This window comes from Dermacentor silvarum, chromosome 1, assembly GCF_013339745.2.
Source record: "Dermacentor silvarum isolate Dsil-2018 chromosome 1, BIME_Dsil_1.4, whole genome shotgun sequence".
Classification (NCBI taxonomy): domain Eukaryota; kingdom Metazoa; phylum Arthropoda; class Arachnida; order Ixodida; family Ixodidae; genus Dermacentor; species Dermacentor silvarum.
Window position 1 is genome coordinate 48,091,554 of NC_051154.1, and position 25,878 is coordinate 48,117,431.

The window sequence follows — 25,878 nt, forward strand, 5'->3', positions numbered from 1 at the left end:
AACGTCAAAACTTCGTTTGACGATCCCCGTGCCTGCATGCACGTCTGATCGGGGTAGACACGCCAAAATCTCAGTTGGCCTTTTTTTTAAGTAAACGGTTCCTTAGCGCCAGCACTCCACGGCGGCATGTTATAGGATGCGTGCGGCAGCCAAGCGTGGCCGAGACAGCCTGGCGCTCGTGTGCACAGCTGCGTTGCACCGGCAGCGCAGTGGCCGTCCTTCTCCGCGCGCGAGGACGCCGGCGGCGCGCGGGAGAACGCGGAAGGGTGCGCGCGCGGACGGCGAAGCGAGCGCGCCGCCGACGGGTGCCGCGGCGTGGCGACCGTGAGCTCCGAGGTTGCGGCCTTCCCCGCTGCCGCCGCCAGCCCAAGTTTGAGCGTCGTCTCGAGCAGTTGGCGCGCGCGCGCGGTCCCGCCACACGACGACGTCGACGGAGAGCGGTCCCCGCTGACGGCCGAGCGACTTCGATTTCCGATTACGGCACATCGCGGGCTCACTTTTTGACGACGACGCAGGTGAGTGCGCGGCGCGCGGCGGCAACAATCAGACCGAGTGTGTCTGGCTGCGGCGGCTGTCGTCTGCTGCTGCTGCTGTTTTTGTTGGGCTCCCAACCTCTCCCTATTTCGCCTGGATGAAAGGGCTTCGCCGCTTCCCCGGCGTTGGCGGGAACTTGCTTCCTGAGAATTAGGAGGCGCTGTTTTTACCCCAGAATATCGACGCGCCCCGCGAAGAAACGTGAAGAGTGGCTGGCGCGATCGCGCCGGCACGTTCGAGTTTTGTGCCCCCTCTTCGTACCCTATACGTCAATTGCGCGCCGCCTTTCTACGGTGGCGGCGACGACTCATTGACTTGCGAATCATGGGTTGTCAGCGTGTAAGATATAGGCGCTCGCCGCGTCGCCGCCTTGTTCAGCAACAGGGGTGAGTGCATGTACGCTCCCATTTTGATCTGACCATTGCAAGCAGACCCCTCTGTATGCTCCGAGTTGCGCGACGGCGATGACACGATGATTTAAGGAAAATAAGCGCAGAAACAAACGAATTTGCGAGCACGGTCCCTATGTTTTGCTCAGTGATTGATTATATAAGGGGAACGCAAAGTCAACGCAAGAATGAACTGCAGAATCAGAGCCGACACCTTTGGGTTCGTCCTTCGTAATCCGGGGCTGGTATGATATTGCGAGAGAATAATTAACCGAGCGAATGTTATTCCTTTATCACGTAGCGCTTGCGATCAGCCGATCCTGCTGATAACGTTGGCTGAACGCCGCTGGAACCACTGACGGAACGCGAGAAGCCAATGAATTGGAATAGAATCGTTCCATTACCCCGCCCTAAAGGGTCACCCTACTTGTACATAATGGTCAAGTACGAATGGAACTGTTACCTCGTAATGCCCTCTTTTCGCCTTGTATATTTGGGGCGCAAAGAAATATTAAATGTGCGAGAGGGAAAAAGCGGGGGGGGGGGGGGGGGTGTTGCTATATTTTGTGCCTGCTGCCGTTTATTTATAATTTCTTACGTTCAATTGTCTACTCTATGACACGATCACTGACGTGCTTATGCAAATAGGTGCGGTCATTTATCGACCCTCATGTTTAAAACACCAGGTTAATTGAAACGCGCCATTTCGTGGAATCAAGAAGTTGAACTTAATGTATATGGTATTTGTGTCTGATACCATAGCCATGGTGATCGTGTGAACCGGCCGGTAAAGCATAGTGCAACCGTCTCAGTTATAGACGCTTCTCGCGGAGCAGTTTGCCCTAGAAGAACGAGATGGCGCTTTCGGCGGCGCGCCGCGCGTTGCCTCAGCGAAAGTGCACGAATGCGAAACGGCTTCTGTCCTGCTGCTGTGCGGTCGGCTGTCGGAACTGCAATCGGGTGTTCGCTAACGCGCGGTGCTGGTAGTGGGAAGTTGTGTGTAGTAGTTTGCTGCAAAAATAGTGAATAGGAACGCAATGAACCTGTGTGGCCAAGTTCACGGAGCGCTGCTATACATAAGGACTGGACTTCCTCGATTGTCGGCCCTTCGCGATGCATGGTTTTCCTCGAGGACAAAAATTTCACTCATCCGCTAGCGTTGTATCGCTAACCTCCAAAGAAATCGTGCACTTCAACCCCGGAACGTCGGGAAGAGTGAGTACCGCTCGTTACACAGTGACAAATAGAGTAGCGCCGCTTCCTGGCACAGTAAGTTTCCCGCACGTTATCTACACACATACACCCCAACTCACACGTAAACTTACGCCCACTTTATCGCCAACGTGTCAAGAATAAGTTAATGGGCGCATACTTGAATCAATGCGCCGAGGCATGGGTAACAGTGACTACACCGACAGTAAACGAATGTTCGAAGCTGAACGTTTCGTGACGGTCCACATAGTAAGCGAGTGACTAACGATAATTCGTCTTTGCTACATGCTATTATAAAGTACAGAACATCTACGTTCCAAGCCCTGTGCGCAGCAAGAACAATTCTATCGCAACTGAGCACATCCGCGAGCGATCAGGCAGAAAAGAAGCAATTGGATAGTAACCGCACCGAGGAACGTTAGTGAGTCAGAAACATGACAAGCCGCTGCTTCAAAGTGTTTGCCAAATGAAGAACGAAGAGCAAAATGCGCTGATCCAGATTTAATTCACAAGTCGAAAGTTTGGACAGCTTGGAATAAATTTCTAGCCCCGCTTTTAGTACAAGCATCGTATACGCTGCTCGCGCCGTTTGGACAAGGCGTAATGAGCGCCGAAAGCGCTTACACGGTCCTCTGAAGCTGTGGCCAAAGTTTTGTTTTGTTGACCCAGTCACAGACTACGATATCTCCGAAAACAGAGGTTTACTGAGCCGCACCGGCGTCGTGCCCATCCATTGTAAACACGAAGGCAACGGACGCAGCTGAGGCAAGCAATGGAAGCGTAACCACGTGATCAAACATGGCGGCACCCACGGGATCTCAGTGAAAACGATCTTTACGTTGGCAACCTGTTTTGTTGAATGTAAAATAACACTTATTCATCGAATCCCAAACAATCACTTGAAAATTAGGCGAATGAATTGAGTGACCAAGGCACGAAAGCTTCGTATTTGCGAGTTTGTTATCTGTTATCAAATTAGTTTCACATCCATCCATCCAAATATTCGGTCCAACTATCATTTATCACTGTGGAATTAATTCAAATCCCTATAGGTTCGCGTCACTGCGATGTCACTTATAGGCTACCACAGATAGCGTGCATGTATCTTTTCTATTTAGGACGCGAACGTGGGTGTCATGAAGTAACCCAGCGAAACACTCTCACTTTATGTCTGTACAGTTTCCTCTGTACTTCAATACAGCTACCATGCAGTTTCCTCATATATTTCGGTCATCGCGCACGCGCGTACTCATCTACATAAAGAGACTCCATAACTGGTTACTGGACAAAAGGCCCCTACCACCTTTCGTTTCCTTTTTTTTTCTTATATTTTTTTCTATGGGAGCTATATAGTTCGCACTGAAACCCAGCGCATTTGTTGTCGCAGCCTGCGCGGTTTTAGCGAAACGCAGAGATGCGCTGGGGTGCACTGGCAGTGCTCATTGCAGTGGTTGAATGCCGCCGTCAGAAAATCGCGCAGCAGCGCGCGCTTGGCCGTGGTCCAAGCCCGGAGATATCTCTAAATATACGCCGCTACCACGAGACCCCGGGCAGAGTTGGGATGCTTCTTGTTTACGTCGCAGTTGCTCTTTCTGTGTTTGTTTTTCTTGCACTTGGATACAAAGCACCGAGAATGTGGAAAAGGACCGCGCATAAAGACCCGGCTTGTAATGTGTGTGTATATATATATATATATATATATATATATATATATATATATATATAAGCACGTGGGAAAAGCATAACAGGACTTTACTGACGTTTCGGCCGGGGTCCGGCCTTCATCAAGAGTGATGAAGGCCGGACCCCGGCCGAAACGTCAGTAAAGTCCTGTTATGTTTGTCCTATGTGCTTCTATTTTTTGAACCACTTCTGTGCCGTCTCCTGTGATTCTTTACTTCAGTGATTTATATATATATATATATATATATATATATATATATATATATATATATAGTATGTGTGTGTGTGTGTGTGTTTGGGGGTGTGCGTCTTGGTCAGACGGTAATTAAGGCGATAATTTTTACCTAATTATCCTGTCGAGGAGCATGATAATTGAAGTAGGCTTTGATAAAATTTATTCCGGCCTTATTTTCGTTGATTCATGGAATTATTTGTCAAAATCAAATTATGAGATTCAACGTCCCAAATAAACATACTATAAGAGACGCCGTATAGTTGGGGTGCTTCGGATTAATCTCGACCACCTTAAGCTTCTATAAGGTGCACCTGTGTCTATGTGCACGAGCGTTTTGGCATTCCTTCCCAATCATAAAGCGGCTGCCGCGACCGGGAATCGAACCCGCGGCATTGTGCCCGGGCAGCACAACAACCCAGCCAATGAAGCACCGCGGTGGGCATACGCAAATATTTGTGCGACACGGGCCTCCATGGAACTAATGTGATCATGCACAGCACTACAGAGCACCAGTGTGTCCATCTACGGCGGTCCGGCAAATTCGGACGTGGGAATCTAAAAAGAAGTGAAAGTTGTCTGCGTTGGCAGTGGTTCGTGCTCTGGGTTGTGCGAGAAATCCACAGTGTCAATCTAAAAAGGATTTAGTGAAATTTGGTGTTGGCGTCTATAGCTTCAGCGATGGCTATCCTCCGCTGCTGGCGCTTAAACATCTGTGTGTTCATTTGCTCCCACGGCGTCACTTGCATCGTGAGTGCCTTTTCAGTACCCACCCGCAGATGAGAACGGGTTCCCGTGCATCATCGTATAGTATAGCGTCAGAGATGCTCCTAGGTATAGGTACTGTATCCAGGCAACGCCGTGTCTGTACATCTGTACGTCTGTGCTTGTGCGCAGCCATAGCGCAGCGCCGATGAAGAACCCGGTTCGCATCCCTGCATAGCATTCGGGTTCTGCCGAGACTTAAATGCCTGCAGGTGACATCGTTCATAACGAAATTAATGTGGGAGAACAGGGGGATAAAACACCTCGGGTCTCAAAGAGAGGACACGCCTTAGTCCATATTTTCTGTTCGGGTCTCCACCTTCCGAGTACCACTTATTACATAATACACGGTATTTTATCCCTAACTAGCGTTGTTAGTGTTGATACTCATGTGTACTTGTGTAAATGGACATCTCCATCCCTGCTCTTATTTCATCCCGATAAAAATGGTTCGCGCTTACGAGTGCGCGCCCAAATGTACTGCAGTTGGCTAGCACGCGGAAATGCGATACATCTCGTCCACCCTGAAAGGCGGAGCAGTGACCTTCAGGTGACCCTTTGTTTCAGCCGGCCAAGGTGCCAAGCCAGAACAGCAAGTCTCGCGGTGGGGCGCGATGTCGCTTGCGGGTCATTTGCCTCCTTATCCATCACGGTATCTTCAATTCAACCAGCCTCAATTCAACCAACCTGAGCGAGTGCGCTTCGCGCGCTCGCTCAGGTTGGAGGCTGGTTGAATTGAAGATAGGACACGTGAAACATGACAGGACAGGTCCTGTCGTCTTTCACGTGTCCGTTGTTTTTGCGCTAAACAAGTAATTATAGATTCACACCAACTAGCCCGCCAACGCATTGTGCTGAAGATAGGAAACTGACATCAGAACATCAGATCGCGAAGCACGCGCATGGTTACTCTCTGGGTCATTCCTTTGATTAATTGATCCATGAGGTCAGTCGGGCATCGCTCATCAATCGATCAAATCACTTGGAAAATTTCACTGTATCAGCCGACCCGTAGCTTTTCCTGGAATAAGTCTCTCGAAGTGGTTCTCGCTCTCTAAATCACCAGGCAGTCAGAAGGACTCGCATCTCTACGTGCGAAAGGAGCTTGACCGGGCGAGTCAGCACAGCGTTGGTCAGGCGCGAAGTAGAAAGAAAAAATAACAGCGCAACGCAAAATCCCTTTAATAATTTGTAATTGTGAAATAAGCTTGCCCATCTCGTTGGCCTGGTTGATGATACATTTTAAGCTCACACAACGCGGTCAGACGAGGACGGAGGTGAAAACAAGAACAACGCTGCGTTCCGTCTCGTTCTCTCCTCTGCCCTCGTGTCATCGCGCTGTATACGTGATTGCAATGGGAACAACGGGGCGACGGGAAATCTCTCGTGTAATGCATTTCTCCGCGACCACGTTTTTGCGCTGTGTTTCGTGTGTGCCCATATAGGGCTCGTTTCTTATCAGCGACCGTCGACACTGGTTTTCTGCTTGTCTGCGACGGCGAAAAACAAAAACAAAAGCTGAAGGAATGGGGAGGGGGAGTTTCTCTGTTGCTCGAAACCCATCGTCCAGCGGCCTGCTCATAGCACTGGAATGGTGACGGACACTTGGGTTTAATTGAACGGATCACGATGGGACAGGCGACAGCGGGATAACTAATGATGTTGACTCGGCTCGTCCGCAACTGGTGACTATATCGTCTTGAAGCTGGGATTTCGTGTTGCCGCGTAGTGATTGCGTCCGTACTAAAAGGTGGTCGTTAACTGAACGATCTATCTTTTCGGGACAACAATGAAGGTACGATGTGTTCTTTCTGCTATTTCTGCTTCCCTTTCTGCACGCTGAACTAAGCTTTGTTTCCCTGCGGAAAAGTCTTGCGCCTTGCGTTGTGATATGTTCAAATCACCTTGAGATCTCTGCTGCTTCTTTTCGCTGCTATTCTCTTTCAGATTTCGCAAAAAGCTTAACCGAAATGGCGCTCCTTTATAGGGTCGTTCATTGATACCGTGACTGATAACATGCATGCGTTCACCGAGTCCGGTGGATCGCAAAAGCACAATTATGCTTTCGCGGTCTCCTGGTGCGATGATGAGTCACATCTGTGTTGAAGGAAGCCGGTCGTCGAACTTGAGCACAGCGGTGAGTGACAGTATCTACACACAGCACAGAATGTATTCCCCGTCACCGCAGTGGTTCCAGGTTGCGGTGTCGGCCGTCCCTAGATGGAAGACGCAGGTATTGAGTGAACACCACGCTCAACCATAGTGTACGTAAAGGGGTCGCGTCTCTTCGTTGCAGTATTGATGGTAACCGATGGCTTAAGGTATAATCCAGGGAATATAGTCGGGTGTGTCTGAAGTTGAGCCCCTTCCAATCAGATAGCGCGTACCAACAGCATTCACTTCCTGATTTATTTATTTTTGTATTTCTCTATCCCCCTCTCTTCTTTCTAACTCCCATTTTCCCCAACCCCGTGCATGGTAGCGAACCGGAAACTTGTATCGGTTTAATCTCCCTGCGTTTGCTCTCCCTCAAGCGTGACCAAATGTGCTAAAGTGCGTTCAAACGGGAATAGCCCAAAAGACGGCAAAACGAATAGCATAGACAAATATTTTGCTTCGATACCGGTTGTTAGTCATTGCTGTGTTTGTATATACTACGCTTCGTCGCGAACGGGAAGATGCTTAGGTTAGACAAACACTTTACACAAAGAGTAGGTACTAGTTAACGGCGTGTTTGTCGACCCCTAGGTTCGTGCCGTCCATTGTGTTTCGTTGTTTGTTCCAGTATTAGAAGTGCACCCACTAAACGCCGGATTAATAAATGAGGTGTTGGGGAGAGGGGTCTAATGAACTTGATCAGCACATCACCCTTTCCTGATCCTGTCTTGTTGCATACGCACGCACGCAAGCATGACCTCTTCAGCACTACACTTGTGCGCAGTCATAGCCTAAACACCGTGAACGTAATAACAATTAAACTGCGCCAAAGCAAGCGATGACTAAGGGAAGTGCACAGATGAAGGTTGAACTATTTGCGTCGCTTCCATTCTAAGCACATTTTCGCGCATGCATACTTCACTGTGTATACGAACTCTTGAAGTTACCTTCAAATAAGTGACCACGGCTAGTGCATATGCGTGTTCAAAAAGCATGCACTGGAGAACAATGCGGTCAAAATGCTTAAAAATCGCCCCTTTCGCAAGTAGTACATTCGCTTGCATAAGGTGCAACGACAATTCCGCTTTCATCATATAACAACTTTGCTGCTATGCGCGTTTATTTATGCTTACCAGTTGTCGCACCTCGGTGAAGTGCAATGCACAGCAAAAAAAAAGATATATATATATATATATATATATATATATATATATATATATATATATATATATATAAGAACGCGTAGAGCAGTTCCGAAAGCAGTATACAAAAGTAAATGACGGATCATTTAGCCCCCCCCCAACACACACACACATATACAATAAATGAAAGTACACGTGCCTGCAGTGCCCAATGTTGGCCCCAATAGCGCGAGATGACTCTTTCACTACCAGCAGCCTCTAATGGAACGATCGAGCATCATCTATCATGAGCTTAGGCAAAGCGAGTACTTTTTAGTTCTCGAGCCAACACAATTCGACGTGCGTCATTTGGTTTTACTGATGATACGTTCCTGGATGTACAACAAGGCTTGCTCAGTAGCGAGCACTCAACTGATCGCGAACATAAGTATTGCAGTTTGACGTGCAACGCAGAACCAGGCTTCGAAGCATGGTTCTTGTAACAGACAACGTCGCATGACTTAAGTAATACACCAAGACAGCGCGTTGCGCTTTTCTTCCTCTTTCCCAATGTCCCCAAGTGGCGTGCTTTGTTTTCCTTTTTACTACGAGAAATGATGGTGATCCAAGCCCAATGTGCCCAATGCTCGCATTCAGAACAGATTATATATGTCCTCGCAGTGGAGCATGTATATGCTTCGCGTTTTGTTTTGTTTATACGTCTGCGAAGAAACAGGGCGCTGAGAGCATTGCTCTGTCGCGTTTTTTTTTTTTTCGTCGTGCCGCTCTTCGAGGAATGATGCGGAATCGAGTCGGTTGGTAAACATGATTCTGTTCGGCGCTTAATTCAAATATATACGGCGACGTCGACTCTCGCTTTCTTTTGTCAGCAAGTTTCGTATGGTTATTTTATCATCAGTAAGCGGGCGCTGCTACCTTGAAGCGGCAATGCAGACGCCTTCGACGTAGCTGCACCACTTACAGCGCAGTGCTGTAGTTGGCCTGGAAACTCAAAATAGCGCGTTCGTGTAACGCTAAGCTGGGCTGCACACGACTAACTTAGCGTGGGCGTCTGCAACTATGCGTAAATGTAGTTTTCAAATTTTATGCCAACCATATGTTATCAGGAGACCCGGGTTTTTAATACGGCAGGGAAACTACCCGAAATTAGAATGGCCTATATAAAGAGGCGCACAGAACTCCACTTCCATGTGGATCGTGAGAAAACTTGACAAATATTCCCATTTTAGGAGCAAACTTGACTTGTGTGCGGATACAAACGATACAATAAACCAGAGGCAAACATAGGTATGTTTTTCAAGGGAGGCCAACGCCAAGTTTCAGTTACAGCAAACGCAAAGAACATGACTGATTCATTTCGCCCTTAACATCTTAATTATCCTTTTGATGAGACGCCAGTTCATCTCTCTGTTTATCATACTGCACAAAGACCGTTGTGGGTGCCTTCCAGACGAAGTGAAAGGTGCTCCACTTATCTCGCGGTGCTCTCGAGCCTTACACAGAAAGAAATGCAAGTGTATGGCGTGTGCGTAGAAAATGTCTGCCCGGTTCTTCGTGAGCGTTGTAGTTGTTCCAACCCCAGGATCAACGACGGAGGTCTTTCTGCTCTTAGGCACGTGGAATTTACGAGCAACGTTAACCACGCGAGGCACTCGGTCGAAGACTTTCGCTTGAATAGAGAACAACTGCGGTATTCTGAGCAAATAGCGCCATAGAAGATGACCTCTGCCACACGGCTGTTTCCCAGCCCGATGCTTGCTGCAGTAAAAAATCGTCCCGGCTATAGTTATACGAAATTTGAAACGTGGGTTACTATAAGTGCCTTTAAATGAGAGTTAGTACGTAGTTAGTGGCATGCTGGGTATATATAGGCATGTATAAGCACCACGCAGTGGCCAGATGGCGTTGCGCGGCTGTTGCAACTTCCCACTAGTGTTGCCGGCGCCAACCGCTTGGATTACTGCGGAAATGAGAGCGCCTGTTTCATATAGCTTACTTTAACTTGATAAGCGAAACCTTTCAAGATCCACGCTATCGATATATTTCATGGGCCTTCGCCACCATTCCCTGTCTTCATGCACTGTATGCATGGTTGTAGTGTGCGCCGTCACAGGATGTGGAAACTTTTGCCTCAAGATGAACGATGGCTGGAGGTTGTCATAAATGAGCAGAATAGAATTCTGTGGTTTTACGTGCCAAATCCACGATTGATTATGAGGCGCGCCGTAGTGGGGAAACTCCGGATTAAATTTATCCACCAGGGGATCTTTAACGCGTCCCAATGCACGGTACACGGACGTTCTTGCATTTCGCCCCCATCGAAATGTGGCCGCCGGGACCGGGATTTGATCCCGCGACCTCGTGCTTAGCAGGGCAACACCATAGCCGATAAGCCACCACGGCGGGTGTCATGAATGAGTAACGTCCCTTACAAGATATGCTTCTTCTGTTCGCTACACTGTGCTAGTGGTCTGGTGCTGCCATCAGCTATAGTATGGAAAGCTTTAGCGCATAGTGCATAGCGCTTTATAGCGCTGCATTTTACTGCTGCAGCACTTCAGTGCTCGGAAAATGTGTTTTCTGTGTCCGTCCGTTCCGTCCTTTCGGATACGCCGTCATGTCGCCATCCTCAATCCACCTCCTTATCCTAAGCTTCGTCCTCTCTGGCGAAGAAAAAGCGAGACTTTGTCTACCACAGGCCTCTGGGGATCGAACTCGTACCAATGCCGCAATGTGCAGAGAGAAGCTGAACGGGGCGCTAACCACCGATCTATCGCTTGAACGTTCGCTCTTGGAAATTTGTGCAGCGTTCTATGCACCATTCAGGCACTGAGAGTCTGCGCACGTATTTTGGAGGCCGAGGCAGCCGCTATATACTGTAGCGAATGAAGACGCCGTCGTGCGCATCGCAAAACAAAGTTAGGTATTGTGAAGATGGTGGTGTCCGCAGTGAGATCCTGTTGCTATCGCAACAAAGGCGTTCATAGTCGGAGAAATTGCTGAAGACTGTTGATTTTTCTATTACTGCTTCTCCTTCGGCGTCTACCCGACTACGCCTCCTCCAGTTCTCATGAACCTGGTAATGATATATATATATATATATATATATATATATATATATATATATATATATATATATATATATATATATATAGTGTCCCAACTAACAGAAACTAAGATTTATTACATAATTACTCGGAATGCAAGAAATAATCTTAGTATCTCCAAGCGACGGCATATATATATATATATATATATATATATATATATATATATATATATATATATATATATATATATATATATAAAAGGTCGGTCCACCGACCGAAACTGTTGGGTAAATAATAAACCAAAGATAACCGCGAAGTTGTGCTTCTGGTTTTCCTATAATATATATATATATATATATATATATATATATATATATATATATATATATATATATATCGTCTTCGCAGGGCTTGTGTGCGAAGACGACAGATGTCTCAAGGTCATAGCTTTCTTATAAAAAATCTGCATTGTCTAAAACACACTCACACACAGCGAAATGGCCACGCTGGTCCACAAAATACTTGGTCAAGTGCGCGAGTGCATGTCGGCCATCCGAAGGAGACGCGTGCTAGTCGAAGGCGATGAGCAAGTTCCACGGCAAGTTTATCAAATAAAGAAGAAAATCGTTCGGAGGTGCCACTGCTTGTAAGCTCATCACCATCATCAGTCCAAGACTTCCGGTGATCGAAAGGTGAAGAAAGTAGCTGCGATTCTTGGCCAATGAGCCACTCTTGGAGGCAAACAAACGCTCCGTGGTCGCAGCAGGTCCCCACCTAGACACGAGTATCTCATCAAGCCCCTCCATATCCAGTGGTTGGAGGTCGTCGTAATGGCGTCCACCCTGGGTCAGCCGGCATCTCCAGTACCCCGAACAAGCTCCGGCCGGTAAACGCCAACAGGTCATCCGGCTGCAACCACTACCTCAACCATTCACCACGTGTTTCGGATGCCCCTGCATGCCTTGGACGTTTCTCGATCTGACTCGACCTCGAACCCAGCTCCCCGGTGACGTTTTCGTGACAGTTGCTAAGGGCTCTAAACGTTGGCATGTGTATTCGCTGTTTCTTTGGGCGTGTTTTCCGTGGTGCATGTTTGGTCTAGGGTTCACTGAGTATAGTTTCTGATTGTTTTGTTTGAAATTGCTTTTTTGTCTTTTTTTTTTTTTTGTTAGGAACACCTTAAAACAAATCACACAACTTACCGACACCTGCGGTTACATCAGTTACATTTCGTCCGCAGTTTTTGTTCGCCTGACGCTGCAAATGGAGAGCTGCGGTTCCTTGGGGCCGTATTTTGTAACGATCCATGTCACTTTCGCCCTTCCCAGTTGGCTGGGGCCAGAACAGTTTCCGATGATGTTGTAAGAAACTCTGTGGCTTGGACGTCGCCGAGCGGCAGTTATCGCGAGGACTTGTCACTCAGCACCAAGAATGACAAGAAAGGAATGGAAAATTAAATGGATCATTAGAAAACACCGCCCCTGATAACCTGTCGGCCGTATGTATAGCTGACGTGAGTCCTGCCGCTAGAAGGGACTTACCGGCCCCACCAAGATGAAATGTGCCGTCGAATTGGCGCCGTCGCAGCGTTACGCATGAGGCTCATTTAGTTATAATTGGCAGCGTCTTTAGGAGCATCCCTGTTGTGGCGCGTAAGCGGCCGGTTAATGAGTAAACTGCCGGTTAATAATTACCGCTAAGTATTTAATTGAGGAGAATATGGATGCAAACAAGCAGCAAGGCGTAGCCGGTGCCATATCTATGCGCCAGCATCTCATTTTTTTTTTCTATCATTTCAATAAAAAAAGAACATCGAAAGCAACATAAGCTGGTTTCATCGCCCCTTTAAATACTTTTAGTGGAATAATATCAGTTTATGCATATTTTTGGCTACTAAGCTGTTGTGAATACTTTGCTTGCATCGACGGCCCTAAAAGCGCACGATCCCCCTTTTTTTTTTTTTTTTTCGTATATCCTACAGCTGCTTTAATCCTAATGATCTTAGGGAGGGATTTAAACTATGCATGCTCTCATGGCTGAGGTTCTTAACAAAGGCTGTTAAGGTTCGCGCCCACTTTTCCTCACACCTAGAATCAGGACGCCTCGTTAATTTGGCGCCAGAGACATCCGCTTGGGCTCAGCTCAGAAAAAGGAAACGCGAAGATTACGACGGGAGATCGTGGGAGGTGGCAGGAACGAAGCATGGCGCCCGTGTTTACTATTAGCGCACCGAGAACGTCGGATTAAAGAAGACCTTCGAAAATAGGAAAGGAACGTTCGAAGGCTGAGGGGAGTACGCGTAACGGTTGCTAGGGCAAACACTGTGACGTGAGTTCATCCGTTTAAAAACTTCCCTGGACGCAGCTCAGCTCGCGTTGCTTGGTTGCTTTGTCCGAACTACAACTTTACCCTTGCTCTCGGTTCTTATCGCGCTGCTGTGAGCCGTAATCTTGCCTAATCTTGCTACGCATTGAGCGCAGTAGTCAAAATCAATGGCATAGGCCGGTGAAGCTGGTCGGGTCTATCGGCGAGGCTCCTTTCGCGTGCTATAGGCAGTTAGTGAGGGAGTGTGCAGGAAACGCAACAGACCCCCCCCCCCCCCCCCCCCCGCCCACCCTTTCCTCATATCCGAGGCCCCGCCAAAACCTGCATCCATGAGCACTACGGTCCGGAGCTGCTTTGACGACTGCACGTTGCAACTTACCTCCTTCAGAAATGTCAATTTGCTCTCGACAGCGGAGCGTGTCGCCGCTTCGTTCCTTGGCAGCGCAACTAATACGCCTGGATTGTAGCATACACGCTATACTGTCGCAACGATATGTGCCCTTTTCGTGAAAGTGGCCCATAGCAATAACAACAGTATAGAGAAATGGATCTGCTACCTGTGTCTTGGCCGAGCCTGGGTGCGCCCCAGCCCCGTAAAAGGCAACACACACACACACACACACACACACACACACACACACACACACACACACACACACACACACACACACACACACACTATATATATATATATATATATATATATATATATATATATATATAGGAGTGACAGTTATGACCAGAAATTCCAAAATACTTGCGACCAGCTCATAAGATGGTGCGCGGGCTTTGTTGCCGGCCACTACCTTGCACTGAACTCGACAGAACAAAGTACACTGCGGCGATTTTTCTTATTTTTTTTTTTTTGCAATTGCTCCTCGAATTAAATTTTTACAGGTGAATAGTTCAATTGCATGTGTGTGCAGCATGCGTGATCGCGCTGTGATTAAGGTGACACGAGTCTCTTCGATAAATGTTCATCGCATGCACAAACTTCTACGATTGGATATATGATTCCCCTCTGAATCGACAGGAGCACCATTTCTATTAGGGCCGGGCGATCAATCAGTTAATTTTCGATTAATCGGTTAATGCATTAATGACCATAATTCTTTTTGGTCGCGATTAATCGGTCAAGCCTGTCAAGCATCGCCACCCACCTTCCCACTTTACTTGCTAACAGCGAGGCAGGGAACAATATGCAGGGTTTCTTTTTTCTTTTTTTTTTTTAGCTGCACCAAGTTTTCAAAAATTGCCTGTGGCGGATAGCATAATTCTAGCACTTGATATAAGTTACTCGATGAGGCGGCCATTACTTCTACGAGGAATCAATATGCCTAATTGTATAATTAGCATAATTACGCTAATTAAATAATTATTTAAATATTTTAGGGCACATATTTTAATCTACGAATTGTAGCTAGTGAGTTCGCAAGGCGTATCCTCATGGAACGAATTCTCAGGACTGCACCAGTTTCGAGATATTAATTTTCGATGTGTTCGACGAAATGCATTGGCGTTTCAGTTACTTTTTTTAAAGAAAAGGCTATTTTATGCATTGAAGCACAAAAGTAACTGGAACATCAATGCATTTCGTCGGACACTTTGAAAATTATTATCTCGAAACTGGTGCAGTCCTGAGATTTTGTTCTAAGAGAATACGCCTTGCGAACTCACTAGCTACAATTCGTAGATTAAAATATGTGCCGTATAATAATTCATTGAAAAGTTAATTAGTGTAATTATGTTAATTATTCCAATAATAATGTTGATTTCTCGTAGAAGTAATGGCCGCTTCATCGAGTTATTTAGATCAAGGATTAGAACTTTGCTATCTGCTGCAGGCTATTTTTTTAATTAGGTGCATCTAGAAAAGATGCACCCTATTGACCCTTTTCTCGGAGCAGTTTGCTCTAGAGGAACGAGATGGCGCCTTCGGCGACGCGCCATACGTTGCCTCAGCGAATGCGCACGAATACGAAACCACTACTGCTTCTGCCCTGCTATCGCTGTTGCGATCAGCTGTTGGAAATGCAAGTGGGTGTTCGCTAATGCATTGTGCCCAATTCATGCTGCAAAATGTGTAACGATAAAGGGAAGACGTGCGCGGTAGTTAGCTGCAAAAATATTGATTCGCATATTAAAGGATAGAATCAACCTATGTCGTCGCTGCTACATAAGGACTGCCTGTGTTGCCGGCCCTTCGCGATGCTGGCTTTCCTCGAGGATAAAAAAAGAATTCATCCACCAGCGCTGTATAGCTAACCCCCAAAGAAAGGACTTCAACTCCGCAACTTAAGAGTGAGTACCGCTCGTTACAAAAGGAAGTAACGGCACTTACTGGCATAGTAAGTTTCTCGCACGTTATTTACACATCTACCCCTACTCTCACGAAAACTTACACAAGCCGTGCCGCCAACGTATCAATAATAAGTGAATGGGCGCGCGCTTGAATCAATGTGCCGAAGCATGAGTGATGGCGACTACACCGACAAGCCACGGATGTTGGAAGCTGAACGTTTCGTGACGGTCCACAGAGTAAGCGAGGGACTAGCGATAATACGCCTTTGCTACAAGCTACCACAAAGTACAGAACATTTGCATTCCAAGCTTTGTGCGCCGCAAGAACAAATCTATCGCAGCACATGTATGGGTATGGGTGTAGGCTGAAAATAAACAATCAAATAGTGGCCGTACCGAGGAACTTTACTGAGTCAGAAACATGACAAGCCGCTGCTTCAAAATGTTTGCCAAATAAATAACGAGCACAGTGATCCTGATTTAATTCATAAGCGGAAAATATGGAGAGGTTGGAATACATTTCTAGTCCCGCTTTTAGTACAAGCACCCTATACGCTGCTCGCGCTGTTTGGACAAGGCGTAATGAGCTCTGAAAGCACTTACATGCCCTCTAAAGCTGGGGCCAAAGCTTCGTGTCGTCCACATAGTCACCGCCTACGATATGCGTCGAAACGGAGGTTTGCTGCGCCACACCGCCGTCACGCGCTTGCATTGTAAACACGGAGGCAACGGAGGCAGCTGAGGCAAGCAATGGACGCGTCACCACGTCATCAAACAAGGCAGCGCCCATGGGAGCGCCAGGAAAAGGGTCAATATATTCAGATATAAGCCACCCTGTGCTTCCGGCCAATGGAGTTGGAAAATCCAGGTTCAGGTTGTACCTACGAGTGCGTGGGCGTTAAAGAAAAGCCCGGCGACATGATAATAAGGCACGTGCATCCCATGATGGGACTGCCGGAGAACATTAACAAGCCTCTTTGCCTTCGCAGCTGGACTTATGATTGCGTCTGAGTAAGCTTGAAATGCTTGATATGTCCACTCACGCGAAGTGCCGGTGACGTGATATTTAAGGCAACTATCGATTTGTAGCACAGTTTCTTTTTTCTTCAAACTTTATGTGCATAAGCCACTATTTCTGTTTTTTTAGCTTTTGAGCGTCAATGCAAAAATCCGATTAATCGATAAAAGTTGCCGATCCCTAATCCCATTGACGCTTTCCGATTTACATAACGACATCGGTTTTACAAGGATACTTTTCAGCCTTGCATGCATTATTCTTGCGCTTTCTTCCTCTTTTTTCTTTTCTTTTTTCCTGCGCTGAGGCACACCGAAAAAAGCAACGCGAACACTGTCAAATGGCGCAGCTTTCGTTTATACGCATGATCAATGCGAAAGCAAATACAAGATCATCAAGACTGAAGGGGCTCTCCCTGCTTTGCATATCTCTAGAATATGCATTAACGCGCATCATAATACACATCTACGACAGTGGGCCAGCTTTGCCAACTGCCTTCATATACGAGTATATATATCGACGCTCGTTGTGCCAGACTTGGCCGCACAACTCCGTCGACGGCGGAGGAGATTATCACGATCTGGAGAAGCAGTTGGTTTCATTTATTGGAAGCAGCCTCGGGGTATATATATGAACCGTTTTCTGCGGGTGTGAGGTCGGCGTAGTAGATAATGTAATATAGGCTTCAACGAGGTGGCCCCGCTATCCGCCTGTTCAAGGTATATGTAAGTATAGCATCGTTTCATCCTCGTGAGACCAATTGTATATATACATCATAACCCACATTGCTTTCAGTCGTTTTCAAATTTAACTAGGAAGTGATCACTTAAAATATTCATGCCGGACGTTTGCGGAACTGTAAATGCAAGTGGCTTAAGCTTATTCTTGCCTACATTTCCCGTTAAAATTCACACTGTTTCGATGAAGACCGTCGTGTCGTCACGGACGACCGAAAGCACCCGTGATATGCCTTTCGAATTCCCTGAGTTGACGTGAAAATCCAGGATGTGACATCAACATGCAAACCAACCACACGATGTTACTCCTTCATCCCTGTGTTTTGGCGAAGAAAAGCGCTTTTTTACGACAGGAAACACGAGAAGATGGTTGCTTTCTTCACGTACATGCAGATCTCTTGCAGGTTTAGCACGCAACAAGGCAACGTACCTGGAAATGCCGTCTTCCGGATGTAATCGTGGTATTAAAACTTTTTTGATTAACGTTCGTAACATACCAGTCAGTAATAAGAGCCAAATTGAAAAGCGATCAGGTTCCTGAGCCCTCTTCGGGTCAAAGGAGGATACATTGCTGGTGTATTATAGTGGCCACAGGAACGCGTTTCGTTTAACTGTATAGGCAATTGTTGAACAATATGCATCCCTTAAGAACGGAAGCAGCGCAAGAAAACGAAACGCAAAACGCAGTGCTCTGTCTTAAGACATCACGATCGAGCGATGATGCTACAGCGGGTTTGTGGATTCGGCTCGATTACCGTCACACCCGCCTTTATGGAGTTGACCCAGGCTTGCGATTCAGGCTTTCGCCCATTGTCAGAGAAGCCACGCAAGAATGCGGCACATACTTGGGCTTCGCGTGGCAACTCGTTCGGTGCTATTCGTGCACCTCATTAGTCTTGCGTGCGGCGCGGATTGCGACGTATGCACGCTACCGGAAACAATACGTACACGCAGCTTGTCTACGATATGTCGAAAAGGGACAATCATTCGCCGGCGGCGCTCTAGGACCAGAGGCGAGTGAATGAATCGGTGGTCGTGGATCGGTGACCAGACCTGTTTTATGCTCGCCGGAAAGTAAAGGGCCGTTACGAGTTCTTTAAACTGCAGTCCATATGTTCGGACATCGTTCATTACTTGTGTACCTATAAAATGCAAATCGCCTTGGTCTCCGTCGACGCCACCATCGTCGTTCTTTACTCGTTTCCTTCCATCCTCCTTAGTACTTAAGATAACCTGAGCATGATGAACGTCTCCCATCTCAATGTGGGGCCCTGCAACGTATTTTGAGGAAATTTCAAAACGCCTTGGGTATGAAAAGGTTTCATCGCACGATATCTCCTCCCACGAGCAATTTTTTTTCCGCCGCGCTTCGTATCAGCCAAGTTACGAAGAGCCGAAAGTTGTACGAGTATTTCGCCGCCTCGGATATCGAAGCGTTTTCCGTCGTCATTCCTAGCACACTAAATGCTGGCTCTTTTTAAGACGGCATCAGCGCACATTGACGGGAAAATAGAGACAAGACAAGAAAGCCATGTCTGCCTCCCTTTCCTGTCCCTGTTTTGTGCTCTGTTCTTGCTCTAATGATTATGTACGAAGTAAATCATCAACACACTCTCCAGCTATCCGCCGGAGGGAGTCAACGCTCCGTCCACTTACGTGTCACCACATTGCTGCTGGTGTAGATGATGATGATGATAATGATGATCCGCATTTATGGTGCGTGCGCACTAGCCGAGAGAGAGAGAGAGAGTGATTGTGAAGAGGAAGAGGCAATCACTCTTTCTATATATATATATATATATATATATATATATATATATATATCTCCGTTAGTGGTCACGCGCCATAAATTCGTATCCTAACGGAGACAGGCCAAGGATCGGGCGGCAAGAGGTCGACAACTTAAGAGAAAATTTTATTCCAAGAGGAGAGTAACGAAAAAAACAAAAGACAATACCGCAAAAAAACAAAGATAGTACGCGACTGAGCCTCAGACTAACTGAAACGAAACGATGATATAAGATTAGAGGCCGCATTAATAAATGATAACATAAAGCGAGCGGGATTGCCACACCGCACCCACCCAGTCACATCTATCAGTTTCTTCTTTCACATCGCTCGTTTTTACTGTAATTTTACACCATTCCGTCTCGCATCAGTGGCCTGTAGAGTTTCCCTTCGTGAAGCGCCTGCCTGAAGGACGCGAACTTCTTATAATCTGGGAACGGCCCTTTCAGGGGTTTTGCTACTGTTCTGCAGAGTTAACAGGTTATTTAATTATATCAGCAATAAAAGTGTCTAATACGGCGACTGTACGTGTCACCTGCACCGTCTGTAGATATCTATGTCAGATGGTTACACATCGCTTCTGAACGCGCGCAATCGCGCAATGCTTGATGTAGCAGCATTCGAAGTGATGTCCGTCTCCTATGTCCAGAGTGCCCCGCTTCTGCGGCTGCAGTGGTATACGCACTATCTGGTTTGGACACGCCGTTTGACAAACACTATCAGTGAAAAGGCATTTATAGCTGTCAGACTGCGAAGTGGTCAACCTGGGAATGCGAACAAAGGCACATGGACGACAAACATATTAGAAGTCTCTGGCGCAGTATATAGCCATACATGAAGCGGGACTGCGCACTTCGAATTTATTAAGCCGAAAGCCTTAGATGGCTCATGGGTTAAAAAAAAAAAAAAAAAAATTTACCGTCCGGCGTTATGGCACCAAAATTCAAGCGCATGCGCCAGTATTTCTTTATCAATAAAACAGCTCCATTATCTCTGTTCGCGTTGAACGGACGCCCTTCTAAATAATCAGTGTGGCCACAAAAGTGTCGGCGGGTGGTTTTCCCGGTTTTGTTCTTTGCCGAGCAATGTACACGCGCCTTATGACGTTTTGAGCGGTATAAGTACGCGCGCGAGAACTGGAAATGAATCTGTTTAAAGGTGGCGCTGTGTGTTTGTCTATAATGTGCCTTTCCGTGTCCATCTCATTCTGCCCTGCGCTACAAGAACGTATAGAAGGCACGAGGTCGCGGGATCGAATCCGGGCCACGGCGGCCGCATTTCGATGGGGGCGAAATTCAAAAGCACCCGTGTACTTAACTTAGATTTAGGTGCACGTTAAAGAACCCCAGGTGGTCCCAATTATTCCGGAGCCCCCCCCCCCCCCCCCCCCCCCACTACGGCGTGCCTCATAATCAGATCGTGGTTTTGTCACGTAAAACCCCATAATTAAAAAAAAAAAAAGTGGAAGGCACCATATATACAAGCCCATGTACCTCGACGATGAAAGCGTTAAAATAAAAAAATGCATATATATATAAATGGTCTTCATAGACTTGTCATGACCGTTCTAACGTGCCATTAACCACACAGAACCAGTGGCGATGTCTAGGCGACCGAAGAAGAGAACAAGAGAAAACAAGGAATAGGAAGTAACAACGCATTCGAATGAGAATGTCAAAGTAATTTAATGAATGTCTCGTGAGCGCGTAGGTTTTCGCCTTCTTCCTCTTTAACGTGTGCTAAAGTGACTGTCAACTTTTTTGTCATTACTATACGACTGTGGCGGCAAGGCATGCAAATAAAGAAAAAAGAAGAATGCACGAACGCTTAGCACGCTATTGGCATGCGTACTGTATTAATCGTTTTCATTCTCCTCATTGACAAGCAATAATATTATTAGCATGCTTTCTTTATTATATCTTTAACATTTAAAATAGCACATATAGTTGAGAACATCAAGCTCCCTCGTTATGATTATTTATTAATGTAGTATTAATATCCCTTTATTACCTTATCCTTAATTTTACTAAATTATTTTTCGTTTTGTTTCTACAACCGCCCGATTCACGGCGGGTCGCCCAGAGTGGGTTGCGCCATTTCGCCGAGGAACAACCAACCAACTTACTCAGTGAGCCCAACTTTTTTTTTTTCTTTCTTCTCCTTCAACATAGCGAGGGTTGACAACTGTGGTCGCGCTGTCAAATCAGAGAAACTGTGGAACATCTCCTGTTCTCGCTCAGCGCCGGCCTTAAATGTGGTCCGATCCGTCGAAGTCGCTCCTGCGATAAACGCGCCCTGCAGTTGGAGCTGAGAAAGACGCTGCATCAACTTGTACGTCGACAGTAGAAGTTTGTGACAAGAAAAGTATGCCGCGAAAAAGTGTCGCGGGCAGCGTGTCGGTGTGTACGCGGCAGATGGCGGCTGCTGGTGCGAGCTCCACGGGCCGGGTGACCAGCAAAGAAGAAGAGCCAGAGCGAGAGAGGCTTCGAAGGATGCCGGGCGGTAGCCATTACGCTGCTCGCCGACGTCGCGGTGCAACGCTGCGTCAAGGTCGCGGAGCCGTCACGAATACTCTGAAATCTCGCCAGAATCGCTACCCAGACATGGAGGAAGCGCTGAATCAAAGCCAGGACGGAGAGATTTTTTCGGAAAACGCCACTGGACCCAAGGTAACTTGATGCGCGGCCTTCTGCGGTTTTGGCAGGGAAACTGGGGGGGACCGTTGGGTCGAAAGGGAGAATACGTATCTTTTGGGTGTCTGTTGAGTGCCTGAATACGCGCTCGATTTTCAGCGCAGGACGTCGTCTGGCCCCGGAGCCTATTCTCAGCGCGACCCCAACGTCGTCTGCAAATGTGAAGGTGAGGCGGCGCAATTTTTCAAGGCGCCGCGCCGTCGCTAATGTTGGGGGGGGGCGCCCTTACGGTGCTTCAGGCACTAGCCAGCCTGCTTGCGTAGACGATACCTTAGAAAATCGCGAAAAAAAATTTTTATCACGTTGGAACGGGACGCTTCGACGCGACAATGTCGTTATTCTTGCAGCCGGCTGCACGTGCTCACCTGCAGCCGTGGGAGACTTGGAACAACCGGCAGCCAAGACAGAACCGGAAGGACCGAAAGAAATTGATTCTGCCCGTAACATCTACCAGCAGTACAGCATTTGTGACGACTGTCGAGCCCGGCTCGGCAAGGATTTTGATGTCAGAGCGGAAAGTTGCGCCCTAGCTCTCCTGGAGCTCCGCTATGGGTCGGCCGCTCGCGAAGCGAACCTGGCCAGCGGTGACGGCGGCCGCCACGGTGAGCGAGAGAGACCCGTGGAGCACTTCTCGGGTGTGCGTCGCACACCACCAAAGCCGCTGCGCCGCACTCTCGTCGTCTCGTCGGGTGCCAGCGATTTAGATCAGGCCAGGGTGTCTCTGCTCAAGGGGGCGGCCAAACGCCGCCGAAAGTGCTCCTGCGGCGCCGCAGGCACATCGACGATCTGCCAATGCCAGAATGCCGCTACGACTGGACCAGGCAACGGCCCCGGTGGTCGCTCGGCCACCGTTTCGAGACCCAGCCCGCCCGCCGCGGCTGGTGCCTGCGTTGAACCACAGAGCAGCAGCGGTTCCTCAACCACAGCTGTAATGATCCAACTGCCTGCCAAGGACGAAGCTGGCGATGAACCCAACGGCAACCCTCCATCCGTCGCCGCTCCGGTACTTATCCTGCCTACCGTGGTACTTGCCGGGGAGTCAAGCAAGTCTGCCGAAAAAGAAGAATGCCCGAGTCGCGAATGAAAGGTGAAGCGTTTGGACGACGTCGTCGAGGAGGTGCGGAGAAAAAAAAAAAAATCGTCCATGCAGCAGGAAGCCTTCCATCTTGTTCAGAGGTCGTGGAGGACGAAACGGCAGCTTCAGTGACCTTTTTTTTTCTTTTCTCTTTTTCTTTCGCCCTTTTTTTCCCTTTTTTTCCTCTCGTCAGTCTCTAATAAAGGTCAGTTGACCCGTTGAACGAGCTACCTTTGTTAATAAGCGTCGCAACGAAAAAGGACGGCAGTCTCGTATAGCAGCTGACGTATAATGAGCCAAGGAGGCGTCCGGGTAGTAGTGAATAGCCACGTTCCCTTGAATTATATTTTCCCTTACTTTTTGAGAGCCTTGCAAGCAGTCGTTGACTCGATTGCTTAAAAATATGCACATCAGCTTTTGAGGCTTGGCAATACAGTTTTATTTCACTGAGTGGCTAATGACTACAATGCAGGTCACGTATTCTATGAATGACAATGCATCTCGCTTCAGTGCGATGTCGATTACGATATCTGACAATGATAGCATCGCGTGTTACACAGGACAAATGCTGGCAGTTGAACGAGGCGCATGCAAACGCTGCGCAGCGTTAAACTGCGGTATTCGTAGTGAGGTAATTGATGAAGAGGCGTGCTTCTGCGGTGTGCATCCTTCAGCCGTATAGACGCCGCAGCAGCAACTAAAAAAGTATGTACAAGGAGTCGCGGAGCGGGTTCAGGGCTGAAATCATCTTTCCATCATCCTCGTCCCGGCTTCCAAGTCCTCCTTGGTTGAGCTCCCGAGGTAACGCATCTGAAAGGGAAACAACCATTGTTCACTCGCTTTAGTCCCACTGAATCTTGTCGTCGCGCGTACGGATAACAACTGTGCATGGGCTCCCGCGGAGTCAAGAATTCGTTAAAAAATGCGTTGTACGCGCGGCGTTTCCAGTTTTGGAAGACTGACAGTGCGCGGAGTACTTGGCTCGCCCGTCTTTCCGCGAATTCCTGCAGCGTGCTTTTACAGCGAAGCTGTTAAAGGGTAGTTCGGCAACGGTTTTCATGCGGCGTGGCCGGCGTGCGACGGCGTGGTCGATATCAGATGTAAATGCAACGCGACGTGTGTTGGAGCCCCGAATTTGCTTTTAAGAAAAAAGGCCCCCAAAGTTCTTTCGAAGTGTGTGAGAACTCGCTTTTACAGCTTCGCTGTCTTCGATGCATCAGTTGTCAGGTTGGCATACATCTGTGAATTATTTTTTTTAATGCGTAAATCCTGCAAACGGGAAATTTTGGATGAGAGTTACATTTTTTTAAAGTCTTGCTTAATTTTTTTTTTCAAGCCATATATTATACCTTGACTGTCAGCTCTAGCGGCATCGTTACCACAGCGGCCTTGTCTATATGACATTGTAATATCTTTTCTTTTACACATACGTATCTTCAAAGCCCTAGGATATCGCCAATCGATTGCTAGTGCTGTGTAAAACATCCTCTGTCACTGTAGAAACTGGCAATTGCTAGGCTGTGTTGCCCCGTATGCCTGACAGCTCCGCGTCGTACCGGCTCATGACACGTACATGCAAGCTGAGGATTCCACTCGAGGAGGCAAGGATGGGGGGTTCGACTGGAGACAATGTAGTATGGAAGACATGCAGTAGCGACAATATAACGTCGGAAAGAGCGTACAGCCTACGATCTAAAAAGCAGCGGCAGCCGAATGGCTGCTGTCAGGTACTTGCCCATAGAGCAGGGGGCATCGAAAATAGCGTGCTAGTTTGCTTGCTCGTTATACTACTTATATTTCCATGGTGTTTACCAACTACGGGACATTGGCCAAGAAGCCGGTTGTTGAACCGTTCAACGGAAAATGGGAGATGGAACTCATAGGAGAAATTCAACTCAAGGCACGAAAGTAGACGAACAACGGCCTTGTCCATATGGATTTGTAATGTCGTTTCTTTTGCACATACGTATCTTTTTTTAAGAGGAAGACGTGTGATTTACAAAATGTTGCAAATTTGGAGGTATACATAATTCAGGTGGCACGTAAAAGAACAGACGTTGACTGGTTGGTCGGCCCCATTATATGGAGGAATCATAATGATTATAATAATGATGACCCCAAACTATGGCGCATACTCACTAAAGGGGATTGGCGAAGAATCGAGTCGCGTAAGTAAAATGCATTAACTGAATAGACAGTTGCAGTAGCGACAATATAACGTCGGAAAGAGCGTACAGCCTACGATCTAAAAAGCAGCGGCAGCCGAATGGCTGCTGTCAGGTGCTTGCCCATAGAGCAGGGGGCATCCAAAATAGCGTGCTAGTTTGCTTGCTCGTTATACTACTTATATTTCCATGGTGTTTACCAACTACGGGACATTGGCCAAGAAGCCGGTTGTTGAACCGTTCAACGGAAAATGGGAGATGGAACTCATAGGAGAAATTCAACTCAAGGCACGAAAGTAGACGAACAACGGCCTTGTCCATATGGATTTGTAATGTCGTTTCTTTTGCACATACGTATCTTTTTTTAAGAGGAAGACGTGTGATTTACAAAATGTTGCAAATTTGGAGGTATACATAATTCAGGTGGCACGTAAAAGAACAGACGTTGACTGGTTGGTCGGCCCCATTATATGGAGGAATCATAATGATTATAATAATGATGACCCCAAACTATGGCGCATACTCACTAAAGGGGATTGGCGAAGAATCGAGTCGCGTAAGTAAAATGCATTAACTGAATAGACAGTTGCAGTTCGACAAATGAAACGAAGAATC

At 47.4% G+C, this 25,878-nt stretch overlaps 3 protein-coding genes across 5 annotated transcripts in view; 2 read left to right on the plus strand and 1 right to left on the minus strand.

Annotated features, from left to right (window-relative positions):
• Window positions 1-227: 227 nt before the first annotated feature.
• LOC119462347 (oxysterol-binding protein-related protein 6-like) overlaps window positions 228-25,878 on the plus strand; it is a 131,900-nt gene continuing 106,249 nt past the window's right edge. Inside the window, exon 1 of the mRNA XM_037723697.2 lies at window positions 228-515. The gene's annotated coding sequence lies outside the window, so the exon portion shown is untranslated. The remainder of the gene's footprint in view (window positions 516-25,878) is intronic.
• On the plus strand, window positions 21,810-23,459 carry LOC125945577 (uncharacterized). Its single transcript, XM_049667639.1, has 3 exons — window positions 21,810-21,999; window positions 22,123-22,189; window positions 22,371-23,459. Exons 1-3 carry the CDS (start codon window positions 21,823-21,825, stop codon window positions 23,105-23,107), a joined length of 981 nt encoding a protein of 326 aa, XP_049523596.1. The 5' UTR covers window positions 21,810-21,822; the 3' UTR covers window positions 23,108-23,459.
• Window positions 23,514-25,878, minus strand: part of LOC119462371 (uncharacterized) — a 30,709-nt gene continuing 28,344 nt past the window's right edge. For all 3 annotated transcript variants that reach the window (XM_037723717.2, XM_037723732.2, XM_037723724.2), the window contains one exon: window positions 23,514-23,908. In XM_037723717.2, the coding sequence (XP_037579645.1) occupies window positions 23,843-23,908 (66 nt within the window). In that variant the 3' untranslated portion in view covers window positions 23,514-23,842. The remainder of the gene's footprint in view (window positions 23,909-25,878) is intronic.

What these genes read in the sequence shown, in the direction of transcription:
- LOC125945577 (XM_049667639.1), top strand. Translation starts at nt 21,823, where the DNA reads ATGCCGGGCGGTAGCCATTACGCTGCTCGCCGACGTCGCGGTGCAACG. An exon ending in AAAACGCCACTGGACCCAAG is followed by an intron (nt 22,000 to 22,122) that starts GTAACTTGATGC and finishes CTCGATTTTCAG; the next exon opens with CGCAGGACGTCGTCTGGCCC. An exon ending in CGTCGTCTGCAAATGTGAAG is followed by an intron (nt 22,190 to 22,370) that starts GTGAGGCGGCGC and finishes TTATTCTTGCAG; the next exon opens with CCGGCTGCACGTGCTCACCT.